Source organism: Eubalaena glacialis, chromosome 11, assembly GCF_028564815.1.
Source record: "Eubalaena glacialis isolate mEubGla1 chromosome 11, mEubGla1.1.hap2.+ XY, whole genome shotgun sequence".
Classification (NCBI taxonomy): domain Eukaryota; kingdom Metazoa; phylum Chordata; class Mammalia; order Artiodactyla; family Balaenidae; genus Eubalaena; species Eubalaena glacialis.
In genome coordinates, this window is record NC_083726.1 from 63,924,856 (window position 1) to 63,943,908 (window position 19,053).

The 19,053-nt window shown below is 41.9% G+C and overlaps 1 protein-coding gene and 1 pseudogene across 1 annotated transcript in view; both read left to right on the plus strand.

Annotated features, from left to right (window-relative positions):
- BIN2 (bridging integrator 2) overlaps window positions 1-19,053 on the plus strand; it is a 33,182-nt gene that overhangs the window by 1,427 nt on the left and 12,702 nt on the right. Inside the window, exons 2-6 of the mRNA XM_061205005.1 lie at window positions 5,966-6,046; window positions 16,472-16,526; window positions 16,824-16,918; window positions 17,510-17,605; window positions 18,888-18,995. Coding sequence (XP_061060988.1) covers window positions 5,966-6,046; window positions 16,472-16,526; window positions 16,824-16,918; window positions 17,510-17,605; window positions 18,888-18,995 — 435 coding nt within the window. The remainder of the gene's footprint in view (window positions 1-5,965; window positions 6,047-16,471; window positions 16,527-16,823; window positions 16,919-17,509; window positions 17,606-18,887; window positions 18,996-19,053) is intronic.
- Window positions 6,917-8,655, plus strand: LOC133101231 (protein DBF4 homolog A-like; annotated as a pseudogene).

Below are 19,053 nucleotides of genomic sequence, written 5' to 3' on the forward strand. Positions count from 1 at the left end.
AGAAATCACCAAAGACCAAACACTTGTGGATAATAGTTATGTTTAAAAGACACAGCAATTGATTTTACCTCACTCTTTCACCTTCTGTCCTCATCTAGCCTATCAGCACTATGCCCTTGCTTTAGGATTTCTCTCCTTTTTTAAGCATGGGCTCCGAAGCCTCAGGTAAATAACATCCCTGCTCTGAGCTTCAGATTCTGCATCTGTAAAATGAGAATTGATGTTCAGTGATTTGGAAACTCAATTTGGTGAGGACACCAAAGTGAGAAGGGGAGAGGGTTCCTCAAACCTCAGAGTCAAGTATTTCCCAAAAAGAGAACCAGCTGCCCAGGTACACCCTGTTCTATTTTCCTAGTCTGAACCCTGAGAAAGCAGAGAGAGGAGCAAACTCAAATCTGCACTGAGGAACTCCCAGGTTGTTGCAGAAAACAAGGAGATACTCGGAACCCAGACTTAGACACAAAGGCAGGCAGACATTGAACTTCGAGCTGTACAGCTGGCACCCGAGAGGTAGTGGATGTTGCCTGGATAGAATGGGAATGGCCTAGGTTTGGGAGAAAGAGCTCAGCTCAGCCTGCCAGAGTTTTTGAGTCTTGGGAAGTTATTGAAGGCAAGATAAAGAGGGAGAATGTTATAGTCAAAAGAAAGGGCCCACTGGGACACCGCAATTTTACTATAAGCAGTTGACTGTAATCATCTGAGTAATATGTAACAACTAATGTGTCAAATATCAAGTGCCTGCTATGGACAAAGCACAGGATTATAAGAAGGACATGATATCTCCCTTTATGGAGCCCACATTCTTGTGATATGATCTCACTTCATCTTTTCAACTCTTTAAGTATGCTATTAGTATCCCAACTTTAGAAAAGAGGAAATAAGTCTCAAAAGAGATTGGCAAGTGGCAGAATTATCACTGAAACTCAGGTGTCCTGCCTTAGGATCCCAATCGCAGGCTGCTCTCTTTACAAGTTTCCTGAAAAACCACTCTAACATCTGTGTCTCCCCACTTCCTGCTGTGCCTGCCCACTTCCTGCTGATCTTCTCGAAGGAGCAAACCTAGGAGTGAAGGTCTGGTGACTGTTAAACACAGTGGAGATGAAGCATTCTTGTTTTATTTTCCAGTTCCTACTCAGACTCAACAGGAGCCTGGCTTTATTGTGTTTTTACAGTATGATACATCTTCATATTTCAAACTAATACTTTCACCATCTGTTTGTGATTTCTCTGTGGCAGACTTTCAGATCTCCCCCAAGAAAGGGCATTCATTGTTTACCACTCCTTTGTTGGGCTTTTCCTCTGCTGACTTTTACTCAACTTGTATCCCAGAGGGTTCAATCGGCAATATTTACAGAAAAACTCCTTTGTCCGAGATACTGGGCTGGACCCAGGAGGGAATTTAGAGATGAGCAAGAGGCATTCTTGCCTGCTAGAAGCTTACAATCTAGTTGTTTTTTGTTTGTTTGTTTGTTTGTTTAAAGTAAAATAAGTGACCTGAGAGATCTGCTTGTCCGTGGGAATTCAGAGGACAGAAGAATTGAGGAGAATAGAGGGAGGTTTTGTAGTGAAGGCTGAATTTGAGATAGGAATTATGGCTGATTAGTAGTTCCTCAGGCAAGTGGTGAGAGAGCAGTCCAGCTGAGGAATGCCAGCATGAGCAAGGCATGGAATCTGGAAATCCTTTTAGGCAGAATAGGGAGAAATGCAGCTGAGCTGGAGCTCAGGGAGTGGTGGGAGAAAAGGCTGGAAAATACATTAGGGCCATATTAAGGAGAGCCTACTTTAGAATATATCTTGAAAATAAGGATTTTTTACATAACTACAGTATTATCACATCTAAGAAAAAATTTTCTAACAAAATTCCATAATGTCTAATATCCAACCCCTCTTCAAATTACTCCAATTGACAGAATTAACTAAAATATAAAACATGTCTGCAGTGATTTTTTTTTTTTAAGCTTTATACTTCCACCCCAACCTACACAAAAGTTAAAATAGGTCAATGAACACTGGAATATTCTTCACCTGTTTCACCAAGTATTAACATTTTGCCACATTTACTTTCTCTCTTGTCCCTGCTCTTTCTCTTTAAATAATCTGTATTCTAACTTCTCATCTGCTAGGCCAGGCAAACTGGGGCAAAATTCTCAGTGCAGGACTTTATGGATTGGCATTATATGGGCTTTCATTAGTAAATAATCCAAAGGTAGAATTATTAATTCTTTCAACAAACATCTGTAGAGCATCCGTACATCCTCCTTCCTCAAGGAACTCTAGTTGAGGAAGAACATCTACAACATAGTGTAGGTGCCCTGACACATGGCCCTGTTGCTTAAGACAACAAATACTTTGGGCCCAGGGCATTGGGTTATGTTTTCAGGGTGATCATACTCATCTTTTCAGCTTCAGAATTGAAGGTGGGAGTGTTCCCTCAACACACACACTCCCACACCCTCCAAGCCTTTTTGCCTTGAGCCTTTTGGGGTTTGGGGATATTGGTCTGCTCCAGGGTGTGCCACATTGACTCTAGACTGAATTGACACCTCTCTCCTTTCAGCACCACCCCCCCCAGCAGAAGAACCAAGCCCCAGGCAAAGGAAGGGAGGGGTGGCAGGAAGGAAGTGAGAGCTGCCATTACCACTAAACAAGGTGGTGTTGCAACTTTCTGGTAGAGGACAGTGTTTGGTTGGGGGGAGAGGGTGGAGCCTAGGAAGATGAGCGACTCTGCACACCCAGGGCTGGCTGTCAAGTGAGGTGGAGTAGAGAGACACAGACAAACACGTATGGCTAAACTGAAAAGGAAATAAAGACAGGTATTTATAGGGAAGGGAGTGGAGCTAGACGCAATGATAGTATTTGTATTAAGTACTCACCATAGGGCAGCACTGTGAAAGCAATTTATGTGTATAATATCATTTAATTCTCCCAACAACTCCAGGAGATATTGTTATCTTAGTGGGGGAAAGGGAGTTCTGTAAACTGAGGCTCTAGAGTTGAAGTGATATGCCCAAAGGCTTATAGCCAGTAAGTGGAAAAGCCAAGATAGGGGCGTATATCTATCTCACTCCAGCGACCTTGAGCTTAACCACCATAGAGAGAGCTCCAGAAGTGAGAGATGTTAGCCCCAGAATTAAGAATGGAGACACCTTAGTCAGAGTCTACATAGAGCCGGTCTCACGCCCAAGACCTGGGCACTCTTTCATAAGATTCAGAGTCCTTCGCAATGAGACTCCAATCTCCCTTTCTAGTTTCCTTACCCATCACTCCCCATAACACACCCTAAACCAGTCGTGCTGAACCATCTCAGGAAACTGCCATGAATTTGCATACTCCTGTGACTTTGCTGATGTTGTCTTTGCCTGAAATCCTCTTTCTATCCTCACCCTTTTTACTTTATTTCAGTCTAGCAAAATCTTTTTTTTTTAAATATTTATTTATTTATTTGGTTGCACCGGCTCTTAGTTGCAGCAGATGGGATCCTTAGTTGCAGCTTGCCTGCTCCTTAGTTGTGGCACGTGGTCTCCTTAGTTGCAGCAGGCAGGCTCCTTAGTTGCGGCACACAGGCTCCTTAGTTGTGGCATGCGAACTCTTAGCTGCGGCATGCATGTGGGATCTAGTTCCCTGACCAGGGATCGAACCCTGGCCCCCTGCATTGGGAGCACGGAGTCTTATCCACTGCACCACCGGGGAAGTCCCTAGCAAAATCTTAATTCAAGGTCCAGTCCATTGGTTCCCTCCTGTATCAGTCTCACTCTCCTTCCTGTTGTAAGTATTAAGTATCTATTTGCTGGATACTGAGAAATACAGATAAGGCAAGTGCCCAATCCTCAAGGAGCTCAGAGTTTAGAAGGAGACATAAATAAATGCAAATAATAAAATAGTAGTAGGGGAATTCTCTGGTGGTCCAGTGGTTAGGACTCAGCACTTTCACTGCTGGGGCCCGAGTTCAGTCCCTGGTTGGGGAACTAAGATACTCCGCAAGCAGCGCAGCATGGCCAAAAGAAACAAAAAAACAAAAACAAAAACCAGTAATAAAAGTGTATACAGGTACAGAAGTTGTAGCTGCTTAGGAGGGAGCGATTTAGCTTGATTAATGGGATGAGGTAGATGTGATTAAGTGTCACAAAGGATACAGAGTATGAATTAGGTCTTTTTAGATAGTTGGCTGACGATAAGGTGAGGAAGAGCATTCTGGAAAGAGGGAACAGCATCTACAACAAGCAACAGTATGGCTTATTAGAAAACTAAAAAAGTGTGAGAGAGAGAGACCGGTAGGAAGAAGGAATACTGAGAGCTGAGGCTCAGTGAAGGATCAGATCATTGAGACCCATATGTATGCTAGAGTTAGAACTATAACTTGTAGATACTTTTTTTTTTTTTGGATGCGTTGAGTCTTCGTTGCTGCACATGGGCTTTCCCTAGTTGCGGTGAGCGGGGGCTACTCTTCATCGCAGTGCGCAGGATTCTCATTGCAGTGGCTTCTCTTGTTGCAGAGCATGGGCTCTAGGGCGCGCGGGCTTTAGTTGCTCTGCGACATGTGGGATCTTCCCGGACCAGGGATCAAACCCATGTCCCCTGCATTGGCAGGCGGATTCTTAACCACTGCGCCACCAGGGAAGTCCCATATTGGGCATTTAATAAAAATCTGTTGAGTAGATGAATGGAGAATCATGAGAAGGTTTTAAGCAGCAGCATGATAGACCAGGCCAGGTGGAAAACAATGAAGGCCTGGACTAAAGCTATGGCACTGAGACTGGAAATCATGGGATGGTTTCCAGATGGTGAGGGATTCCATGAAGGAAGTGAGAGAAGTAGTTGAGGGCAACTCCTGATTCTGACTTGGGCCTGGGGGATGGTGGTGCCTCCTTCCAAAATGGGGTTACAGATAGAAGAGTCAGGGTTTTCTTTTTTTTTTTTTAATTTATTTTATTTATTTATTTATTTTTGGCTGTGTTTGGTCTTCGTTGCTGCGCGCGGGCTTTCTCTAGTTGCGGCGAGCAGGGGCTACTCTTTATGGCGGTGCGCGGGCTTTCTCATTGCAGTGGCTTCTCTCATTGTGGAGCATGGGCTCTAGGCGCACGGGCATCAGTAGTTGCGGCACGCGGGCTCAGTAATTGTGGCTCACGGGCTCTAGAGCACAGGCTCAGTAGTTGTGGCACACAGCTTAGTTGCTCCGCGGCATGTGGGATCTTCCCGGACCAGGGCTCGAACCCATGTCCCCTGCATTGGCAGGCGGATTCTCAACCACTGCGCCACCGGGGAAGCCCGAGTCAGGGTTTTCTTACTTGTTATGAGTGAGTGTCCCCTATGAGAACAGGAGCTGTGCCTTTCTCATTTCCATGTCCTTTGCATCAGCACTCAGATCAGTGTGATGGTTGGCTCTCCCTGTCCCAGGGGAGAGGAGATCAATATGGAGCACTCACTTCTAGCTGAGTTTCAAATGCATTATATCAGGGCTTCTCAAAGTTTTCCACAAGGGCCTTCAGAAGATGAGAGTCTCCTGCTCGCCTCTCTGACCTCATCTATCTAAAGGAATCTGCTGCTATGGCTGGAAGAGGGTCTCTCAAGTAAAAAAAAATCTTTGAGGCTCATGTTTTATCTTCAAAAGCCATGCACATTTTACATTCCTCTAATTAATTCTTGTTTTAATATAATACTCTCCCCCACACCGAAAACCACTGTAAATAACAATTTCATTCCAGGAACATATACCTTATTTATTCTGGTCTTTATATGTACCCCCTAGCGCACTGCTGCATATCCCCAGGAGTACCCCAATTTGAGAACAACCATAAAACATGATTGATTTTTCAGCAACATGCTATATTTCTAATTCTGTTGGACTGATATGAGTACATCCCTTAAGTTGCATCTGAGACTCTGAGAGAAGCCAGGGTCAAATGAGGCCAACAGTTAAGAGAGACTTGACTCTAACAGTGTGGACCTCTCTGATTTATATCCCCAGGTACTGCAGAAGTTGGGGAAAACTGTGGAAACCAAAGATGAACGGTTTGAACAAAATGCCAATAACTTCTACCAACAACAGGTAATCTGGAGGGTGGGAAAGGGAAGCTTGGAGGAAGAAAGAAGATATGAGGGCCGAGTGGCAGAAGAATAGCAAGTTCTGCAAATCAGCAAGCATCCCTACTAACCCATCCTCCCCCCAGGAGTAAGGGCCACAGGGTGACCTGCTGCTTATCCTTCTCCTGGGAACCACAAAATTACCTTTCCTGTTCCTGCTCACTCTGGGTTTGGGGGGACAGACGAGTGTTCTTCTTTTCTCTTGGTGGTTCCCCCAGGGTACAGTGACATCACCAGGTCCTTAGACAAAATCAAAACAAGTCCCTGTCACCTTAGTTTCTGGCTTACTATCTTCCCTAGGCTGCCTCTCTCCCACCCTAAGGGTCTTCTCATCTCAGTGGCCCCATGTTTTGTTGCCTCTTTGTCCACTGCATCTACCTCACCAAAGCCATTTATTCTAAAATAATACCTCCGTCGTTTACCTGTCTTTCTCACCCAAACCTCCTATTCTCACTGTTCCTTCTGTCTTCACTGGATGTTATGGGTAATTTTATGTAGAAAACTTACTTTAAGAAGTGGATAACAGGTCACTGCAACCAACTCTGAAAATTCTATAGTACACATGCAATTGGAACAAGAAAAAATATATAATTCGTATATAGTAACATTAAAAAAAAAGAAGTGGACAACAGTTGGTGGCCTGCAAAAGGGGAGAGGCAACTGGCCAGTCAGTGGGCCTTGGAGAGCCGTGTTTCCAGAACTGCTGGACGTGACACCCTCTCCAGACCCAGCATATGAATGCCAGGTGGCTGCCATGAACTACGGAGCCGTGTTTCCAGAACTGCTGGATGTGACACCCTTTCCAGACCCAGCATATGAATGCCAGGTGGCTGTCATGAACTACGGAGCCATGAGGATCTACAGTAAAGGACATTTCCAGGGTGGAATCCAAGTCAAAAATGAAAAAAATAGCCGTCTTTAAACTCGGAAAACTGATAACAAACCAGAAAAATCCAAATGTAAGCCGCTTTGGGGAAAAGTATTTTACATTGACTTACCTTCTGTCACTGTTTCTGAAAAACTGCCAAAGGACATTAAGGATCTGGGACGGCGAGTTGAAGAATTTCTCAGTAAAGGTATCAGTTATCTTATTTCAAATAAAACGGACAAATTTCTCGTGTACCAAGCCCTGAATTTGTGTATAGTGCAGAAACCACTTCACCTCATTCTAGCCATGATGGAAGTTCATTTGAGTCTCCAGATTCAGTGTGTTTGATCAGAGGAAAATTAGTAGTCGAAAAAGTTAGAAATGACCATGATTTTTTTCCTTCAAGTAGTATATTATCAAATGCCTTGTCATGGGGAGTAAAAATTCTTCATATTGATGACATTAGATGCTACATTGAATAAAAGAAAAAAAGAGTTGTATTTACTCAAGAAATCAAGCATTTCTGTAAGTGATGTGGGGAAAAGAATAGGTATTGGTCCACAAAAAGCAAGAACAAGTAGACTCAAAAAGCCTTTTGTAAAGGTAGAAGATATGAGCCACATATTCTAAGTGAGCAGCACAGAAACTTTGCACAGAGTAATCACTATCAAGTTGTTGATGATATTGTATCTAAGTTAGTTTTTGACTTTGTGGAATATGAAAGGGACATGCCTAAAAGAATAAAATACAGTATTAGATCCATTTCTCCTATTACTGCAACTGTCCTGAAAAAGCCTGAATATAAAGAAAAGCTAGAATTGCAACATACATCTCAGACTTCAGGGAAAATAATGTACAAGTGATTGAGCAGAATTTCCTATATAAAGAAACCCAGGAACCTGAACAAAATTTGTGTTTATTTCAGAACATATTCCCTACTTTTCCAGTGAATTGAGAGGGCTTGATGAGAAAACATCTAATAAATGTTCCATGTTAAATCCAGCCGAAAATGACATAAAACAAAATTTTACCCGTCTACCTCCACATAAAAATGAACAGGAATGCATTCCTGACATTTCTGAACATAAATTAATTATACATGAAAATGTCTTAGAAGTAAGGGTAGATCACTATCCATGTAGGCCACAGACATGTATATAAGTTTCTAATTTCAATATGGATAAGAGTACATCTCAACCAAAACTAAAGTCAGATGCTGTGCATTTTCCAGCAAAGGATCTGAAGGAAAAGGACCTTCATTCAGTATTTGGTCATGATTCTAGTCTGTTAGCAATAAACAGTTTATAGGAACATCTAACAATTCAGGCAAAGACCACATTCCAGAGTCCTCCTAGGAACCCAGTGAATGTGACGTCAAGAATACAGGTAGTTTACCTTCTGGTAAAATCCATCGGAGAGTGAAAATATTATAAGGAAGAAAAAAAAAATCTGGAAGCAAATGTGGAGTTTGATAAGCAGAGAACTGAACTTCTTACTACACAAGAAGAAAACAATCTGTAGTTCACCACTACAATCTCTACTGAACTTATTTCAGACTAGTGAAGTCAGAATTTTTAGATTTCACAAGCTATGCTGAAAACAGTGGTATATGTGATGTTTTAGATATTTGGGAAGAGGGAAATTCAAATAATCTGTTGTCAATGTTTTTCTCTTCCCTTTCAATCTGTATATTTACTGGCTTTTGACTTAAAATAAATAGCTTTCAGAAGTGATGAAGATCATATTCTTGAAATTTTAAAAATTTGTATAAAAATTCTTAGGGTTTTTTTTTTTTTTTGGCCAAGTTTGTTTACAGAACCAAATGTAAATATTAACAATAAAGGTGATGTTTGCATTTTTCTGCAGAATTGATTACCTGTTACAGAGAAATTATAGAGTAAACTTGTGGCTCATTTTTTAAAATGGGGGGAAAAGAAGTGGATTACAGAGGTTTAACCTATGGGATATTGACTTTCCATCTCTGTGTGCCAGGCATCACATTTATCTCATTTAATTCTGACATGAGTCCTGGAGATTGGATCCCCTCTTTATAATAGAAGGGAGTTAGTTATTAACTTAAATGAATATCCAGTTGCAATGCAATTCTGACACTAAATACCCAGAGTTAGTTCAAATTTCACAGGTTGAGGGCATAGTCTGCCACTAGACTACCTCACTTCAGACACCAGCTGTAAAGCTCCAAAGTTCCCAGGCCACCTGCAGTTTTGACAAACTGGCTACAAATTTGGGGGTTTCTACCGACCACTCATCTTCCGTAATTCACTAGAATGACTCACAGAACTCAGGAAAGTGCTCTACTTACAATTACAGTTTTATTATAAAGGGTACAAATCAGGACCAGCCAAATGAAGAGACACACAAGGGGAGGTCTGGGAGGATCCCAAACATGAAGCGTCTGTGTTCTCAAGACATGTCACCTTCCCAGCACATTGATGTAGGATTACCAACCAGGGAACCTCACCTAAACTTCAGGTGTCTAGAGTTTTTATTGTGATTTCATTACATAGTGAATCATAGGCCATGTGATTGAACTTAATCTCTAACTTCCTCCTCTCCTTTCTGGAGGTCATACTGACATCACCTGTCTGAAAGCCCCAACCCTCTAATCACTTGGTTCACCTTTCCCGCCTGACCAGCCACCATCCTGAGTCATTTGTTTAGCATAGACTCAGGTATGATCTGAGAGGCCCACCATGAATAACAAAATCCCAAGGATTTAGAAGTTACTTCTCAGAAACCAGGGCCAAAGACCAGTCAGATTCTTTATGGTATAATGTAAGAATTATATGGAAAATAATTCTTTAAAATTATATTAGGGACTTCCCTGGTGGCGCAGTGGTTAAGAATCCACCTGCCGATGTGGGGGACATGGGTTCGAGCCCTGGTCTGGAAAGATCTCACATGCCACGGAGCAACTAAGCCCGTGTGCCACAACTACCGAGGCTGCGTTCTAGAGCCCGCGAGCCACAACTACTGAGCCCGTGTGCCACAGCTACTGAGCCCGCATGCTGCAACTGCTGAAGCCCGCATGCCTAGAGCCCATGTTTTGCAATAAGAGAAGACACTGCATTGAGAAGCCCGCACATGCAACGAAGAGTAGACCCCGCTCGCCGCAACTAGAGAAAGCCCATGCGCAGCAACGAAGACCCAATGCAGCCAAAAAATAAATAAATACATAAATTTATTTTTTTAAAAATTATATTAAAAGGATATTAGCTATAATCTAATTCAGTAGTTGACTGTATCAGGATCATTTGAGAAATAATGCAACATCTCAGTAGGGCTTGGGAATCTATATTTTAAACTTGTTTTAATGGAAGATTTCAAATATATACTAAGATAGAAAAACCTGTATAATGAATCCACAGGTACCCATTACCCAACTTCAATAATTTATCACCTCTTGGGAATCTTGCTTCATCTATGTCTCTACCCACTTTCCCCATCCTTGATCATTATGAAGCAGATTCTAGATATCATTTTATCTATAAAAATTTCATTATCAGTCTCTAAAGATAAGGACTTAAAATATAACCACAAAACCATTAGCATACCTAAAAATATTTTTCTATTAAACATTTAATCATTACAACAAATCAGAAGGTATATCAAGAGGGAATTCCCTGGTGGTCTAGTGGTTAGGACTCTGCGCTCTCACAGCCCAGGGCCTGGGTTCAGTCCCTGGTTGGGGAACTAAAATCCCACAAACCGCATGGCCAAAAAAAAAAAAAGTATATCAAGAAAAAAGTGAATTAAAAAATAATGATTTCACACCTCCCATGCTACTACTGTTGTTTTTTTATGCTTACAATTACTTTGCTATGTATGTGTATGATCTCTAAATATATCCACAACAAATAAATAGGTTTACAAGTGAAATTGTTCCATTCTTATGGTTTTGTAACTTGACTTTTTCACTTAATTTAATACAAATATCTTTTCAGATATTTCAGGTTAAATATCCAGCTAAAACATAAATTTCAGTAATATCTTTAAAAATTAGCAATAATTTTTTAATATCATAAAATATTCAGTGTTCACACTCCTCTAATTGTGTCATTTTTTAAACAATTTGTTAAATCAGCAACTTGTTGCCATGTTTAATAAATCTCTTAATCTGTAGGTTTCTAATCCCTCCTTTTTGCAGTTTATTTGTTGATGATACTAGGTTGTTTTCCTGCCGTTTCCTGCAGTCTCTAAATTTTGCTGATTGAATCTCCATGGTATTGTTTAACATGTTACTCTGTCTCGTACTTTCTGTAAATTAATAGTTAGATTTAGAGGCTTGATGAGATTCCGATTTTTGTTTTTGTTTTGGAGGCAAGAATACTTGTTATTATAGGTGTTATATTCTTCCATCTGGAGGCACATAATGTCTGGTTGTCTCCTGTTTTGTGTGGTATTAACAATAGGTGATCATTAACTAGATAATCTGTGTTTTACATTAAGCTTTCTATGTTTATGATGTAGCAGCTAGTCTGAGAACAGCATTTGGCAACCACTGATCTAGTCTAACTCCATCAAAGGGAAATAGGATCTGATTGAGAGGGAAGTAATTTTTTTTTAATTAATTAATTTATTTATTCATTTTTGGCTGTGTTGGGTCTTCGTTTCTGTGCGAGGGCTTTCTCTAGTTGTGGTGAGCGGGGGCCACTCTTCATCGCGGTGCGCGGGCCTTTCACTATCGCGGCCTCTCCTGTTGCAGGGCACAGGCTCCAGACGCGCAGGCTCAGTAGCTGTGGCTCACGGGCTTAGTTGCTCCGCGGCATGTGGGATCTTCCCAGACCAGGGCTCGAACCCGTGTCCCCTGCATTGGCAGGCAGATTCTCAACCACTGCGCCACCAGGGAAGCCCTGAGAGGGAAATAATTTAATCAAGGTAATATACCGTAAGAGTTGCAGAGCTAGGATTCTAACTTAAACCCTGTGCTTTTTCCCCTCTACCTCACAAGGAGGCCTCCCTGGGCCTCTTCACAACTCCAGTTACTGTTCTACTTCCAACTCCAGGATAGGAATCAGTAAGTTGACACCCACTTTGAAAGGTTTCTGACTCTTGGCCCATTCTGTCCCTCAGTCCTTTCTCTACCTTATAGGATAGACCTACAATGGCAGATGTGTGGGTAGAAAGGGTAGGAGATGAAGGAAGGGCCATCAAGAAGAATAAGAGGGGGCTTCCCTGGTGGCGCAGTGGTTAAGAATCCACCTTCCAATGCAGGGGACACGGGTTCGAGCCCTGGTCTGGGAAGATCCCACATGCCGTGGAGCAACTAAGCCTGTGCGCCACAACTACTGAGCCTGCACTCTAGAGCCCGCAAGCCACAACCACTGAGCCCACATGCCGCAACTACTAGAGCCCACGCTCTGCAACAAGAGAAGCCACTGCAATGAGAAGCCCGCGCTCGCCGCAACTGGAGAAAAGCCTGCGCACAGCAACAAAGACCCAACGCAGCCAGAAGTAAAAATTAAAAAAAAAAAGAAGAAGAAGAAGACGATCAGATGGGACAACCCCCTCAGAATTCCCTACGTGAGCCTACCAACTAAACACTTGAGCAGGGAAATAATTTGAGAAATGAAATGGAGTTAGGCTAGGAATAAGGAAAAACTTTTCTCCTGAGAGAATGATACACATAGTAACTGGTGTTTGAACATGCTTGGAAAGTTTATTTAACAAACATTTCATAAGTACCTGCTGTATGCCAGGCACTGTGCTAGATGCCGGGACTTCAACTTGAATAAGACAACACGCCTGTTCTCAAGGCTCTCACAGTTTAAGGAGAAAGACAGTGAAAAAAGTCAGGTCTGAAGCTGGACCTAGGTGTCTAAGATGAACGGGAGGAAAAAGGACAAGGTCAAGGAAATTGAAAGTGAAGTATTCCAGAAGTTGGACCAGTTGGTCATGTGCGCTACCTGCAACCAGTTTGTAGGTAAACTTTTTTTTTTTTTTTTTTTGGCTGCGTTGGGTCTTCCTTTCTGTGCATGGGTTTTCTCTAGTTGTGGTGAGCGGGGGCTACTCTTCGTTGTGGTGCACGGGCTTCTCACTGCGGTGGCTTCTCTTGTTGTGGAGCACGGGCTCTAGGTGCGTGGGCTTCAGTAGTTGTGGCACACAGGTTCAGTAGTTGTGGCTTGCGAGCTTTCGAGCACAGGCTCAGTAGTTGTGGCGCACGGGCTTAGTTGCTACGCGGCATGTGAGATCTTCCTGGATCAGGGATCGAATCCGTGTCCCCTGCATTGACAGGCAGATTCTTAACCACTGTGCCACCAGGGGAGTCCTGTAGGTAAACTTTTTATTACTAAATATCACTTCCAAACCTCCCAGCCAGATTTCAAGGCCTTGACACTTGCCTAGGTTCTTAATCAAATTTCCATAAGTAATTTTTCTTTGAGGGCTCTGCTTGCTTCCCCCTTTCCCTTTCCTCAAAACATATATTGGGTTGATTTTTCCATAACATCTTATGGAAAAACCCAAGCAAACTTTTTGGCCAAGCCAATGGGAAGAATTATTTTTGTCAAGCAACATTTTAATATCTTATTTCTGGTAGTGACAGCTGCTTCCAGTTCATTGCCTTTAAAATCACATCTAACAATCGAGCTTCATCTTTCCCTTCTGGACCTCGATTAGACCAAGAACTGTCAGCACTTGCTCAGGGTTGGTCATGCTCTTATTTTGCTGAGTGTTTGGGATTCTGAGTCCATTTTTCTCTAGCAAGTTGGAAACCCCAGGACAGGCACTTCTTCTCCATCCTCAGAACTCCAGTCTCTTAGGACATAGCTCTGCTACCTGAGTGCTTAGGACACACTTCCAGAGTGAGTGATTCATTAACTGAGGGCTGGGACTTTGTATCAATATAAGGGATGGGAAGGACTAACTCAGACTCCTTATGGTACTGCCAAGAATTTTGCAAGGATTTAGAGAGCAGAAGTGATAAAATCATAACATTTAGAGCTAGAATTAACATTTAGAGATAGCCTTACTTGATATTTACAGATGAGGAAATTAAAGCCAGAGAAGTGGAATCACTTGCTAGTTGGTAGTAGAAACAAGTTTTTGACTCCCAGACCAGTGGAAAGCTAAGACTGTGAGAGTCACATCTAACAGGAGAAAGAAAGATGCTGGGATTCTTCAGCCTGGAGACATTTCAGGTCAAAGGAATAAAATGACACAGGTGCTGTCCCACCACCCCACCCTCCCACCCTCTACTACCACTACCACCACCTGTCTCTCCCTCTCTCTCTCTCTCTCCCCCCCTCTCCATCTCCTCAAAGGAAAGGGCAGGAGCATAAAGGAAGAACTTTGACCAAAAGACTTGATTCTAAAACATGGAAATGGAGTTGGACTTTTGTGAGGTGCAATGGAGGGCAGAAGCATTCCCATCATAAGGACTATGGTATAAATAGTACCCTTAGTTTTGAACAGTGTACATACAACCTGTACCTTACCATACGTGGTAGTGTTGATTACTGATCTGATTTTTCAGGCCATATAATATCTAGTGGGATAAAAAATTAAGAATTTCATTTGTAGAAATTATGCAAGATCGTTTAACAGCTTTTGTTATTCAAACATGTATTTTGGAGACCAAATCTTCATGGTGAAGTAAAAAGTTGGGTCCATGTTGTTTTCTTTCAAGAAAGAAATTAAAATCCTTGTTAACTTTTATAATCCCCAAAACTCTTTCAAACCGTGGTTATCACATTTTCAAAACTCTCAAAGTGATACCTACCTACCATATCCATGTTTAAAAGCTATTATGTACATTTAACATCTTAGACTGTTTAAACTTTTTTTTCTGTGAATGAAAAGCAAAGAGGAAGTGGGACATCTTTCCTGGTGAATGCTGAGTGTTTCTGAATTTTGTTAACTGACTGAATCTGTCTCTATCATGCTGTTGAAAGCACTTTCTCAAGGTCACCAGTGACCTCCAATTACCACGTTCAGTGATTTACTGATTCTTCATGCATTCTAACCTCTCTGTAGCATCTGTTCCTTCTTCAGTCATCAGAGAATGCTGTCTTGATCCTCATTTGCTATAACACACCATATGATCCCAGTTCTTCTCCTACCTCTTTGACAGCGCCTTAGATTCCCTTGAGACTGTGTCTTCGTGTCCCTTGAGCCCTGGCATTCAGCCTCTTGAAACGGACTTTTAACCTGTGGTATGATCAAGAGTTTGGACTGGCTCAGAGGTGAGCTCTGGAGGCAAGAAGATGGATAAAATAATTAGTCCAGTTTCCTTTGTTTACTTGACCAAGTAGACCTGGGTTTTCTGCAGCTAAAATTAAATAATAATGATTTTTCCCTCAAAGAATTGCACAGATTAAAAAACTAAAAATGTAAGTTATTAGATAGAATTTTCTGAATTTTCAGCTTTTCTCTCATAAATTTTTTATACTTTTGGTATGCTCAATAGCCTACCTATAATGAACATAAGCAAATAAAACAAGTGAACAAGTATTTTTATCATGTACTGCAAAATGGATCTTAGCTCAAAGCATCTGAACTGCTGTGAGGATCACTGTCCTGGTCCGTAGGCCTGGCCCTGTGTGACACCCTTGACGTGGGCTGCACCTTTCAGTCCAGTCTCACACTCCCGAAGTCAAGCTCCAAAATGTCAACAGCCTGGCCTCAAAATTCCTTCTCACCCAACTGGAAACTAGAGTTCACGTAGAGGAAAGAGACCAGAATGGGAATGGGCTTTAGACAACACCATGAGGAACAATTGAGGAAGCCTCTGAAAAAGAGGACTCGGTGCAGGCCATGTGAAAGACATCTTCAAACCTGTGTGCAAGAGAAATTAGCCTGCTCCAAATACAGAAAGCCAACCTAAGACCAGTGGACAGAAGTTCTAATAGAGCTATTAAAAAATGAAGTGCAAACTAATAGAACATTGTAGATCAAGTATACTCCAATAAAAGTTAATTTAAAAAAAAAAACCTATACATTGGTCAAAATCTTCCTAGAGAAGACACAATTTAGTGTCATGATGGTGAACCTAAATTTTCATAAGACCTGCCTATAATTAGGCCTGGTAAAGAGTGTTATTGATTAAAACATATAATACAGGAAAAAAAAAATGAAGTGCATGGGAGACGAGGAATGGCCTGTGTGAGGGTGCAGAGAAGAAGAGGGCCTGGTGTCTATAGAAAATGGTAGCAGTTTTTCTACCCAGAGAGGAAGGTGTAAGTCAGAGGATCACATATATAGTGTCACATAGGACTCTTAAATTCCAACAGAGGAACTATAGGTTCTAGTTCACTGGAAGGGAGAACAGAGGAAAGAAGACATGCCAGTGCAATGGGAGCAATTTCCCAACTTAAAATTTGCCCCAAAAGAGACAACCAACAACTTCTTGGTAAAGAGAGTAGAGGCTAATATATAACAATTGCAAATGTTTGAAGAAATTCCAGGATTGATTTCTGCTTTTAACCTACTTTTCAACTTTGACTTCTGAAGCATCTTTCCAAATATATCTCTTTAGTCATCAAAGGCATTTCTCCCTTTCAGGCGGAAGGCCACAAGCTATACAAGGACCTGAAGAACTTCCTCAGTGCAGTCAAAGGTGGGTATCAGGGAGCACAGGGTATCCAGAGGGCGTTTATGCAGCTACTAAGAGGTCTGGGGGATGGAAAAAAAACAACAACCGTACTCAGGCTTTTCATCACTTGCCTGTGCCTGACTCCTGGATCTTTGTGGGCCGAGGAAGAGTAACTTTTCCTATCCCAGCCCCGTCCAGCTTCTCTGACTGATAACCCAAACCTTCTGAGTTTGTCCTTTTGGATTGGAGCCACTGATTTGTCTGTCACTCATATGATTATACCAAACTACTTTATGGTAGGACTGAGTTCTCTCCTTTCAGTGATGCATGAAAGTTCAAAGAGAGTGTCAGAAACCCTGCAGGAGATCTACAGCAGCAAGTGGGATGGTCATGAGGAGCTGAAGGCCATCGTAGCGGTAAGAGTATTCTGGGCTTTACAGCTCTTCAACACTCACTCTACCCTCATCTCAACCGCACCCCAGCTTCTCTGTCCAAGCAAATAGGAAAACAAAGGAGCCAGTTCACACTGTTCATTTGTATAGCTGTGGTCACAGGTGGTAGGAAAAAGCTGTAACAGGAAAATATTATATGAAGTTAAAAACAAGTTTTCTGTAATCTGTGGATTCCTCTGTTTTTTACCCTCTTCCTCTCTTTAAAACCTTAGGAAGTTTTACCTACACAAAACCAATTGGTTGTTTTTGAAAACTAATTTCATGCAGTTATTTGCTCCCAAACTTCCCTATCCTTCAAGCTGTAGAGTCTAAGACTCTCGACCATCGGTTCCTGTTCTTAATCCCTTGAATGCATGTCCAGTCTCTTATACGGCAGTTCCTTGGGGAAGGGCTGTTTCTTCATCTGACTCTTCCCCAGAATCCAAAATGATATTCTAAAAATATCAGTGCTCCAAAAAGGAGGTTTGTTGCAGGAAAAATTTGTGTATTTCCCTGGAATGCAGTTGCTGTTGAGAAGTGGAGCCCTCACCCCTCCCCTCTGCCTCTATCCCACAGAATAATGATCTCCTTTGGGAAGACTATGAAGAGAAACTAGCTGACCAGGCTTTGAGGACCATGGAAAACTATGTAGCCCAATTCAGCGAGATTAAGGTAATCAATTTACAGAATCAAGGATGGGGTATGGGTGGCCCATATAAGTTAGAAAACATGTTGGGTTAAAAGTATAAGCAGAGTTAGAGCCCATGGTTAGGAATGAAGTTGGATAGGTTAGGAAAAAGATTGAAAGTTGAGGGTTAGACAAGAGGTTAGGGAGGAGGGTTAGAGGTAGTGTGAAGGTTACATTTAGACTTAGATTTCAGTGAACTAGATTTGGGCTGGCTTTGAATTAGATCCAGGTCAGGGCATCCCATTTTGTTGTGAGAAACAGTTGGTGGGACTAAAGACGTTTATTGTAGAGAAGAGGAAATTTGGAGGAGTTATAATAATTATCTTCAAATATTTGAAAGTCTATTAGATAAAAGAGGAATTCAACCTGTTCTAAACTGTTCCAGAAAGTAGAATTAGAATTCATTAATTCATTCAACTCATATTTATTAAACGTCTACTCTGTTGGGCACTGTGCTGGTTTTGGATTAATATAGGAAGAAATTAAAGGAAGCCTCACTTAAATTTCTCATAGCTAAAGCTTTCCAAAAAGGAGATGAAATATACTGTGAGATAGTGAGTTCTCTATTCTCTGTTCAAGAAGAAGTCAAACTACTTCTTATCTTGGATATTGTAGAGGAGCTTTGTGTATTGAACAGGAAGTTGGATCAGATAATCAACAAGATCCTTTCAAATTCTGTGGTTGAGAGAACAAGACAAAGCCATTAACATTGTTTGCCTCTCCCTGGTATAATTTGTAGCTGGGATGAGATTGAGTAAACGTTCTCTCAGTGCTCATAATAGTTTACTATTTGTATTATGCTTTAGGATTTTCAAAGCCCTTTATATTGAGCATTTGATCTTTAAAATAACACTATAGGGCAGATGAGGCTACTGAGGCTCCAGAAGAGGTGTGCCTTGCCCTAGGTGACAAGGCTAATAAATGGCAGCATTGGGAGTAAAACCCAAAACTCCTGACTTTCAATTTAGTTGGATTCTCAAGGCCATTTCTTCCAGATGCTGAACCAGTGTCTAGTGGGTTCACAGGATATATTAAAATTCAGTGCAGGCTTCCAGGTGCTCTGGAGAATTGCCCTCTACTCTCTCTCCCCCTGAGAACTCCCATTCTTTCCAGATAATGAGGGAGATCCCTTTGGCACAAAACCCTGTTAGAGAGTAAAATTTGATAATAGGACAGGAATCTTGCTTCTCCGTTTGATACTCTGTTACCCACATCCTGGCCACCGAAAAGTGAGTATCAAGGCCCTCTCTCTTGACTCTGGGTTAGGAAAGAATTGCCAAACGGGGCCGGAAACTCGTGGACTATGACAGTGCCCGACACCACCTGGAGGCGGTACAGAGTGCCAAGAAGAAAGATGAGGCCAAGACTGCCAAGGTAAAGGAGAGCCTGGTAAAACCTCCCTGCCCGCCCTCTCCCCATAATGGTGGCAGGT